Source organism: Emiliania huxleyi, assembly GCF_000372725.1.
Source record: "Emiliania huxleyi CCMP1516 chromosome Unknown EMIHUscaffold_14, whole genome shotgun sequence".
Lineage (NCBI taxonomy): Eukaryota > Haptophyta > Isochrysidales > Noelaerhabdaceae > Emiliania > Emiliania huxleyi.
In genome coordinates, this window is record NW_005201192.1 from 1002697 (window position 1) to 1013331 (window position 10635).

Sequence of the window (10635 nt, forward strand, 5' to 3'; positions counted from 1 at the left end):
GCTCTTCCCGCATCGCCTCGTTGCGCTCGAACTCGATCACAACCTCGTTTGCGCGCTTGAGCACATCCGCCTCCCTCAGCTCAACCTGCTTCAGCTGGTTGGCGAGCTCGACCTCACGCATCGCGAGGCTCGCTAGGCGAGAGGAGAGCTTCTCCTTGCGTGAGATGAGGATGGCCTCCTTTCGGTCAATGGCCGCGAGCTTGTCGCTGAGCGTCTGCTCTCCTGCATCGAGAGCCCGCTCTCGGGCCTCATGCTGGCAAACCGTACTACTGAGTAAGCCCTGCTTGCCCCCCCCCCCCCCCCCGCCCGCCCTCTGTTGACCCCCCCTGCCCCTCTCCCCCCCCCCCCTGGCCGCGGCGCCGCTTGAGATAGACCATGTAACCCCTGCCTACTCTCGCAGGTGCGAGGGGAACTGAAATAAGACAATGGGCTTGCCCATCCCGGAGTGGTTCGACCCCACACAAACCCGGAGGGGTGATGGGATGCTGTCGCGGCGGTCTCAGGCCCAGTGAGGTAGTGCGCCAGACTATCCCAGATCCTGCTGAACAAGAAGCTCCTCTTGTAGCTCGATCGGTCACACCGCCATCGCCGTCGGGGAGAGGGGGGACGACACTGCTTCGGCAGCGTGCACCTCGATCCTGTACCGTGTTTGTTATGACCCCCCCCAATGAACACACCAGTGAGGGTGGGCGAGACGATCGAGGGGTCCCGTACCACGCGGAACCGACCCTATCCAGTGCTCAAGTGCTCAAGTAAGCCGACAGAGGAAGGGGGCTCCGAAAGGCCGCGCATGCCCTCGCATGCCGGGCGAATAGGCAGGTCACAGACCTCCCCCTTCCCGATGAACGTGGTTCATGATGGGTGTTCTGTTCATAACGCTACTTCCTTGTACTTGTAACCACGATCGATGCGAGGACGCAAGTCCACCAACCTCGGCCATTCCATCGGCCAGACCGCTCGCTTAAGGCTGATCGGCTAGACGAGCGGTCTACCCCCGACGGGGCGGTCTGGATCACGGGGGATGACATCCTGCCTCCCGGCACGCCGGGAGGAGGTGGGTGCTCTGCCGCCGGACCCCCCCCCTCCATCACCCTCGCCCAGGGATCTACAATGCTGTCTTAAGGTCCGACAGGTTCGGCACCGGGCACCGCCTCGGTATAGAAAATGCGCCTGCGGGCGGACCCTTACAGATCACAGATCACAGTTGTACTAAACAGAGCTTGGCAACCTTGGTTTCACGACCGTGAAATCAAGTACGTATCGCAAGAACGTGGGCGGAAATGCCCCCAGCCCACACGCCCTTGCTGACGACACGCTAGCGACCCTCGCGTACGTGCGCCTCAGCTCAACCACGGACGTACTTCGACACTACGTACGTACTGTCAAAACAGGGACGTACATACATGCAAGTACGACCTTATCCTCAAATTTTCTCTTCGGCTCGCTCCGCTCGCTTCGGTGCGCAAGAGCCGGGCCTCGCACGCCGGACGCCGGCGGCTCCTGGCCCTAATCCTGGCCCTAATCTACGCAGAGAAACGGCCGCCCTCGGCCCAAACGTATCCTGGCCGTTCACCAGCGGCGCGTTCTCGTCCGCGACCTCCTCGGTCATGCCTTCGGTGTCGCAGTGGTCGGTCGTGGTCCCACCGTCGGTCGTCATGCCAAGCGCGACGCGCTCCTTGTGAGCCGCGAGCCACGCTGCGATTGATGCGTCCGCGCGCTCATTCGCTTCGTCCAGACGCTTGTTGAAGTCTGCCGCCACCTTCTGCCACTGCCGCTGCCGATGCGCCCGCAGCCGCTGCACAGTCTCGTCAGCCAGCAGCGTCTTCGACTGGCGGTCCTCAATCATGGCCGCCTGCATCCGCAAGAACCAAGCAGACGCTCGAGGGCCAGACATGGTTGGCAAACTGCGTCGCTCGAAGACACGGTCGTGATTGTACGGTCTTGCGAAAAAGAATTTTACACGGGCCGTGCGAAAAAGAAATTAGTCCCCCTTGGAGCACTTGTTCAGATGTACACAAAAAGGGCCCCCCGGGGGGACCCCCCCCACCCACCCACGTGGAGCTGGAGTGGCCCCCCCCCCCCCCCCCCACCCACGAATGACTGGTCCTGGTGGTGCAACTGGGAGTCTTCTGCGCAGTATCCCCCAGATTCTTTCAACTGTGAGTGGCCGAATGTCTGCGACGATCAAATAGCCAGCGGCCGGTGGTTACGTCAGACAGGCAACACGCCGTGCTCGCCATATTGGCAGCACAAGCAGTGCCAACTGACGGGGCCACATGGGGACCACACAAGCGTCAACGGTTTCTTCATCTACCCGCAGAGCGACACCCAGGACCAGACAAGGCACTCGCAGGAGTGCCGCGTTCTCGCTCACTGGCCAGGCCTCTCTCTCCTTCTTCTATCACATGTTTGGCGCCGAGATGGGGTCTCTCTCGCTCATGGCGTACGACGGCAGCGAGTGGTCGCCGCTGTGGAGCAGGAGCGGCGACCAGGGAGTCGAGTGGCGCAACGCTGTTGTCCTTATCCCCGACACGACAACTAGGCTTCGCTTCGACGGACTGGTCTCTGGCGAGTATTCGGACATGGCGCTGGACGACATATCGTTTACGCCCCTGGCTAGCCCGTGGCCCCCTCCTTCGAATCCGCCTCTACCACCGATGCCCCCAATGCTGCCCGCTCCACCATCGCCCCCACCCCCGCCTTCGCCTGCGCCCTCGCCGCCGTACACCTGCGTTGACGCAGAGAGCACCGGAATCATGTTCAGCAACGGGAACGAAGCCAGCTGCTCCTGGCTCAGCGACAACGGCTATTGTGGTTCCGTCCTCACTCAGGGTTCTGTCGCGGGTGGGCCCACCGTCGCCATCATGGACGTGTGCACGCTCACTTGCGGTGGCTGTCCGCCGTCGCCACCGCCACTGCCGTCGCCACCGCCACCGCCACCGCCACCACCACCACCGCCACTACCGCCACCACCGTCGCCGCCACCGCCGCCACCGCCACCGCCACCGCCGCTGCCGCCGCCGCCTCCGCCACCACCGCCACCACCGCCACCACCGCCGCTGCCGCCGCCGCCGCCACCGCTGCCGCCACCACCATTAGCACCACCAAAACCGTCGCCCTCTTTATATGTCATTCCGATCGTAGCTACAGCCAGTGGCGTTGCTCTCACGTCTCTCGGGTGTGCCGCCATCTGGTGCATCTGGGGTCGCAAACGCGGCAAGCGCAGTACCGGCGCCCAGTTACGGAGCTGAGCGCATGAGGGACTTGACGTGTTTGTTGCGTTTGCTTGCATGCATGCATTCATGTGAGATCTATCTAACTATGAGGTGAGGAGGAAGGTGAAGAACAGCCTGGCTCGGACTGGACACCAGCGCGAATGATTATTCAAAGAAATCTGATGTGAATTCGGACGGACGGAAAAACACCCCCCTTTTATGCCTGACCCTAGCCAAGGATACACAGTCCCTCGTGTCGCGCGTGTAAGTCCCGGTTGCCGTGCGCGCCAGCGCGTGTGGCCGCGTACCTTAGCTAAGACGATACGCGCACAGTCAGACCAACGACTGGGACACCAACGCGGTATGGGTGGCGCCTGTGTGTGACCAGCCCCAACCCCGACAAGCGTTGGCCCAGGCCCCAATTTTATCGAATTTATTTCAAAATCTGCAGGCGCGGAGCGCCTGCGAAAATTTTGAAGAAATTTGCAGTCGGGCCTGATTTTCATCAAGATCTTTCAAATTTGCGGTGTGGAGTTTTGGGGGGTCGGGGTGGGTGGCTAGGGTTAGGGTTATTCGGGGTTAGAGGGTTAGGGTTAGGGTTAGGGTTAGGGTTAGGGTCAGGGTTAGTCTTGTTGTGTCTGTATATGCCAGCGTTGCAGGGTTCTGCGCTGGGTTCTGGCCCCAGCGCCTCTCTCTTGGTAACTGTGCGGAAAAAGTGTGTGTGTGTGTGGGGGGGGGGGCATGGTCCTGTGACCGCCCAAGACGAGCCCACCCATGTACCCCCAAGCAGGTCTGCCAGCAGCGAGCGAGCAGGCGCGAGGCGGGGGGGTATGGTCGGTTGATCTGGGCTGGCGGACGCTACCATACCTTGTACCCTCCAGCAAAAAGTCAGAACCCAGGGTTCGGTTCCGAGCGCGCCGGGGGTGCGACCGCACAACACTGGGCACGGGACTGCGCGCACTGGCGCTGAACAAATTTAGTCAGACCCGGCTTTCCCGGCAGCCTGGACGACGCATTGCGGTGCGTGTGCCACCAGCGCTCACCACCATCGTTCGGCGTGCACTTGCCCGACGCCCATCCGCCGCAGCGTGGCGCAGATCTCATCGGTCATGCGCGGCGGTCCGCAGACATACGCGCACACGCCCTCCGCGCACGCCTCGCTCGCGGTGCCCGGCTCGCGCGCCACGCTCTCAGCCATCCACGGGACCGCGCTGCCCTCGCGCACCTGTGGAGGGCGGCGGGCGGCGGCGGTGGGCACGTCGGCGGCTGCGGACCCGCCCGCCCACCCCGCGGCGCGAGCCTCGTTTGGCTCGCACCCCAGCCAGCGCAGCGCCTCCTCGAGCGCCGCATCACCGATGCGCCCGTCTAGGCGGCCGGCTCCGGGGAGGGGAGGAGCGGCGGCGGAGGACGGCTCGCGCGTCGCGCCGAGCCTGCGGGGAGGCGAGGGGCCGGGCGCAGCCGAGCTCAAAGCGAGAGCGGGTCGAGACCTCGCGAGGCGCGGCTTGCTTTTTCCTGAAGCGTGTATGGCCCGGAAGGCGCTGCGCCAGGCGCGAGAGCTGCGCTGTGAAGAGAAGCTCGTCGTGCCGCTGCGCCGTGTACAGCAGTGCGGCGCGGCGCGGCGGAGCCCGGTCGCAGTGGGCTCGCAGCATGCTGTAAAGGGGGTTGATCCCGACGCCGCCAGCCACGTAGAGAGCTGCGGGCGTGTCTCGCAGTACAAAGCTGCCGCCGACCCGCAGCGCGACGCGGTCCCCCGCCCTCGCGTCGCGAGTGCACCAGGCCGCCGGCGGGTGCGCCGACGCCTTGACCGCAAGGCTCAGCCGCGGCAGCTCCGCCGGGAGCGAGGTGATGGAGTAGCCGCCGACCTGAGCCGTGCGCGCGCGATGAGCGGGTGGGGCGGGCCATGAGTATGGCCATCGCGCGTGGCGCCTGGTCGATAGCAGGGATGTACAAGTCCACCCACTGGCCCGGTTCAAAGGTGAGTGACGACTCGAGCTCGAGCTCCAGGGCAGAAGTGGACGGCGAGAGCGGCGAGACCTCCGCGATCGTGGCCCACGTCTCGGGAGCCGCGTTCGCGTGCGTGGAGAGTCTCCGACGGACGGGGAAAGTCAGCCGCGACAGCCGTCGCAGCATGTGCATCGAAAAGGTTTTTTGTCACCAGCGTGGTCACTTGTAGTGAGCGTCGGGCTGGTGGTTCGACGTGTATTTTTTGCGAGCAGTGCTCGCAAGAGTCTGTTCGCAGAGTCGCTGCGTGAATTCTTCTCGATTTTTGGCCTTGTGTCGTCTAAGTTCATGGCCCCCGACCATACAGCGTCTAAGTCTGAGCCCGGCTCCGTGCAGGGGCTAAGTTGAGCGCTCGCTCGCTGCAGAGGCTAAGTGTAGAGCGACCCTCTAGCCCTACTACCCAACCATTGAAACACCGCTCTGACAGCGCTCACATCTGAGAGAGAGAGATTTTTCTTTCACATCTGTGCTCTGGCACGATACCCCGAGAGTTTCAAACGCTCTCTCGTATCACACCCCCTTCCCACTCTCCCTCTCCCCTTCGCCGCCCCCCAAAAGAAAACGGCTGATGGCGGCATCAGCCAAGTCGGGCTCGATCCGGTAGCCCGCAACCACTGCAAGGACATTCAGTTGTAAGCCGTGACCAAATTCCGATAAGCGATATGTTGTCGTGCCGTGCCTTTAGTCCTTGTCTATCCATAGACGTCCTTGTAACAGTCCTCAGAGCATTTCATGTATGTGTCAAGGCACGCGGATGAAAAGGATGCGCCAGAGTAAAGGCACGCGTTGTTGCACAGCGCGACGTCATCCTTTTCATCCGGAAGCCCGACCTACAATTAGGGTTGATGAGTGAGCTGAGGTGTGTGTGTAATGAGCAGTGAGTGAGATTCGCGCCAACACAGCAATGGGCGGGTTGATGGGGTGTGCGAGTGCGAGAGATGGGAGTGGCGAGAGGGTGGCACCACCGCACTCTCAGGAGGGAGGGGGGGGGGGGGGGCGTGTCTGAGTGGCGACAAGGCTCGCGCACGCCGATCATGCACAGCCAGCTTCTGATGCGGGCTGCTCTCGGGGAACGCCAGAGCAGGGATCCAGGGCCCTTGTGAGGCGGAGAGCAGGCGACTGCGCGGCAAGGCTACAAGGTGCGACGAACGCCTGCTTGAGCGCTGGCGCCGGGGCCCCCAGCGCCTGCGTGGCCAGCGTGGCGATGATTCCCCCGCCTGCAACGACGGCATTACTAGTTGTGCAAGGGGCGGTGGGAACAGGGCCGAAAGGATGGTCAAGCGCGATCCGGTTGTGCGCACCAAAAGCGGCGGTGGCGACGAGAAGCGTCTTCTTGACGCCGCTTTGATTCGTCTCCATCTTGGCTGCCTGCGGCAATGCGCCCTAGACATCTGAGCAGGGCGCGCAGAACGCAGAACGGGCCCGGACAGCACCAGGCACACCCCGCACGCGCGAGCAGGCGCGAGCAGGCGCGCGCGAGAGCTCAGGCGCGCGCGAGGGCAGGGCGCGCGGGAGAGAGCAGCTGCGCGCAAGAGCAGGCGCGCGCGCCGATACCCCCCCCCCCGATGTTCGGCGATTCGGCGAGTCGGCACGAAGTCGATTTTTCGGCGATTACTGATGAGGCAGTCAGTCTTACACTTGAGAGAGAGAGAGGCTGCTCTCGGCGAGGCAGCAGACGGCGGCCGCTGCTCCGGCGACCGCTGCTCCATTCCCAGCGCCGTGTCTCCGCCTCTCCCCATCAACGTCGGCGCGATTAACGGCTGCTCCGGCTGCATCGATGCGTGGCAACGCCAACCTGTGGTCAGCTACAACTACCAACCAACCTCTGAAATGGTGCCACAACTACCATCCCTTCTAGCCCGGCATAGCAAAACCAAGCGGCCGAGTGTACTAGCTCGCAACCGCCCGATTTTTATAATCCTCTACTATTATACTACTAGTACACTTGAGCATTTGAGCACTTGATAGGGTCGATTCCGCATGGTACGGGACCCCTCGATCGTCTCGCCCTCCCTCGCTGGTGTGCTCAATGGGGGGGGTCATAACAAACACGGAGCAGGATCGAGGTGCACGCTGCTGAAGCAGTGTCGTCCCCTCTCTCCCCAACGGCGATGGCGGTGTGACCGATCGAGCTACAAGAGGAGCTTGTTCAGCAGGATCTGGGATAGTCTGGCGCACTACCTCACTGGGCCTGAGACCGCCGAGACAGCATCCCATCACCCCTCCGGGCTTGCGTGGGGTCGAACCACTCCGGGATGGGCAAGCCCATGTGAGCACTTGAGCACTGGATAGGGTCGATTCCGCATGGTACGGGACCCCTCGATCGTCTCGCCCACCCTCACTGGTATGTTCATTGGGGGGGGTCATCACAAACACGGTACAGGATCGAGGTGCACGCTGCCGAAGCAGTGTCGTCCCCCCTCTCCCCGACGGCGATGGCGGTGTGACCGATCGAGCTACAAGAGGAGCTTGTTCAGCAGGATCCGGGATAGTCAGATGCACTACCTCACTGGGCCTGAGACCATCACACGACAGCATCCCGTCACCGTCTCGGATTTATGTGGGGTCGAACCACTCCGGGATGGGCAAGCCCATCAATTTTCGTTTCGTATTTCCCCTGCACCTGCAGGAGATGGCGAGAGAGGGATGAGTGGAGCTGGGAGGAGGGGGAGAAGAGGAGAGGCGGGGGCGGGGCGGGGAGGGGTGGGGGGGGGGGGGGGGCCCTTTAGGCGGGGGAGCTCAGGGGGGGGGGGGGCTCAAAAGGTCAAAAACTGCACCATACCAGCTTGTAAACGTTTTACCCCCCCAAAAACTCGTGCAACTGGTTAATTATCCAACATTCCTGTTGTGCAAGAGGGGAGTGGGCTCTGACGGAGTGTGTGGCGGGAGTTAGGCTGAATATACTTTTCCTCTCGCACCCCGTCTCTTTTCCTTTCTCGCCGCCGCGGCTCAATCCACTGGCGCAGCAGCATCGCGACCCATTCTCCAAGCACGGCCTCTGGCGTTGCGATTGCACAGAGAGCGAGCAAAAGTCGACAAAACCACTGATCTGTGTGCAGCGGATCTCCATGGCGGTCGCGCCCAGCGAAGGGACAACCGCAGGCCTCGGATGCTCGCCCGGAAGTGGTCCCACCGTGCGAGTTGCAGCCCCGGAGGTGGCCGACCCAGCCCACCCCCAGAGAGGCATGCCCAGGGTCAGGTATAGAAGGGGGGGTGTTTTTCCGTCCGTCCAATCCTTCGTTGTAAATAATACAAACCCAATGGTCCCTTGCGAGCGGTCCCCTGTCGCAGTCGCACACACGCACACGCCTCACCGCACCGCGCGCCCGCCCGCTGCCCCGCCCAGGCGGGAAAGAGATGAGGAGATGGGACAGCAAAGGAGGAGCACAAACACGTATGGGAGGTTTCAGTTGTGCGCCACGCTGCCCGGCGTTTCTCACTTTCTTCACCTAATTTTTGGTCTTGAGCACTTGAGCACTGGATAGGGTCGATTCCGCATGGTGCGGGACCCCTCGATCGTCTCGCCCTCCCTTGCTGGTGTGCTCATCGGGGGGACGGGGGGGGGTCATAACAAACACGGTAAGGATCGAGGTGCACGCCGCTGAGGGACCCCAGCTGAGAGGGTACATGTAGATCGAGCGGTGTCGTCCCCCCTCTCCATCATCTCACTGGGTTTTGGTCAGAGGGGTTTGTCGTGTTCTTTAGGCCCCCCTCTCTCTCTCTCTCGTCGTACATGTGCCTGCAAGAACCAAAACCCAGCGTCGTCTGAGAGTTTCGCGTACCACAGTACACGACGCAGTTCAGCAGGCTGTGATGCAATACGGCTATGACGACGAGCTCTTCCAGGCGTGGAGGGACGGCGAGATACGGCGAAAGGACTTGCCGGAGGAGGTGGTGGCTATGGCTTTGGACCTTTGCGAGAGGTGGCGAGCGAGCGGAGCAAGAGCGGTGTAGGCGCGTCCACGCGGCGCAGCGGCTCTCCCGCCGCGACCCCGGCCCCTCTCATAGCCGCAGCCGTAGCCGCAGCCCCAACTCTTGCCGCTCTTCCGTGTCGGGTTGTGACGAGGGGTGAGCGGACCGCACGGATTGAAGATCCCTCACACCAAGATCGTGCAGGGCGGGGACACATGTCCCTAAATCCCATCTCGTCTCAGAGTTTGCCCGTTTTATTTATTTATTTATTCGCGCCAAAGCAGACATCAGGGATCTGATCTCCATCTCTCGAGCATCGCGAAGTGCGGACCGCACGCCGCACCGGTGGCTCCTGCGAGGCTGTGAGCTGTATGCCATTATAAGCGGAAGAGCCCTAGTGCCTAGACCGAGAGCGAGTACGCGCGGTGCGAGAGGTCGCAAAAGACGTCGAGGCGGCCCGAGGCGCCGCCGGCGGCGACGAGCAGCCCGTCGCGCTCCGACGTCTTTGCGGCGAGCGTGAAGATGGAGGGGCTCGCGCAGACGGCGCGCGTCATCAGGTCGCCTGCGCACAGAGGTGTATAGCGGGCGCGCATCGGGGTGTGAGCGCCCGCTGGGCGGATGGCCTGCGCGGCGCCTCTCTGCGCGGTGTGGTGAGAGGTCTCTCTGCGCGGTGTGGTGAGAGGTCTCTCTCTGCGCGGTGTGGTGAGAGGTCTCTCTCTGCGCGGTGTGGTGAGAGGTCTCTCTCTGCGCGGTGTGGTGAGAGGCCTCTCTCTGCGCGGTGTGGTGAGAGGTCTCTCTCTGCGCGGTGTGGTGAGAGGCCTCTCTCTGCGCGGTGTGGTGAGAGGCCTCTCTCTGCGCGGTGTGGTGAGAGGTCTCTCTCTGCGCGGTGTGGTGAGAGGTCTCTCTCTGCGCGGTGTGGTGAGAGGCCTCTCTCTGCGCGGTGTGGTGAGAGGCCTCTCTCTGCGCGGTGTGGTGAGAGGTCTCTCTCTGCGCGGTGTGGTGAGAGGCCTCTCTCTGCGCGGTGTGGTGAGAGGTCTCTCTCTGCGCGGTGTGGTGAGAGGCCTCTCTCTGCGCGGTGTGGTGAGAGGTCTCTCTCTGCGCGGTGTGGTGAGAGGCCTCTCTCTGCGCGGTGTGGTGAGAGGCCTCTCTCTGCGCGGTGTGGTGAGAGGCCTCTCTCTGCGCGGTGTGGTGAGAGGTCTCTCTCTGCGCGGTGTGGTGAGAGGTCTCTCTCTGCGCGGTGTGGTGAGAGGCCTCTCTCTGCGCGGTGTGGTGAGAGGCCTCTCTCTGCGCGGTGTGGTGAGAGGTCTCTCTCTGCGCGGTGTGGTGAGAGGCCTCTCTCTGCGCGGTGTGGTGAGAGGTCTCTCTCTGCGCGGTGTGGTGAGAGGCCTCTCTCTGCGCGGTGTGGTGAGAGGTCTCTCTCTGCGCGGTGTGGTGAGAGGCCTCTCTCTGCGCGGTGTGGTGAGAGGTCTCTCTCTGCGCGGTGTGGTGAGAGGCCTCTCTCTGCGCG

General features: G+C 62.9%; 2 protein-coding genes across 2 annotated transcripts; both read right to left on the reverse strand.

The window, feature by feature from the left end:
* Window positions 1-4066: 4066 nt before the first annotated feature.
* Window positions 4067-4874, reverse strand: EMIHUDRAFT_462486 (Hypothetical protein). The gene is made up of 3 exons (XM_005787927.1): window positions 4728-4874; window positions 4516-4645; window positions 4067-4440 (listed from the first exon to the last, which is right to left on the reverse strand). Exons 1-3 carry the CDS (start codon window positions 4862-4864, stop codon window positions 4255-4257), a joined length of 453 nt encoding a protein of 150 aa, XP_005787984.1. The 5' UTR covers window positions 4865-4874; the 3' UTR covers window positions 4067-4254.
* Window positions 4875-9854: 4980 nt separating this feature from the next.
* Window positions 9855-10619, reverse strand: EMIHUDRAFT_45300 (hypothetical protein; the record flags this gene model as incomplete). Its single annotated transcript, XM_005787928.1, has 1 exon — window positions 9855-10619. A coding segment is annotated over one exon (765 nt), but the record flags the coding sequence as incomplete, so codon positions are not given.
* Window positions 10620-10635: the final 16 nt, after the last annotated feature.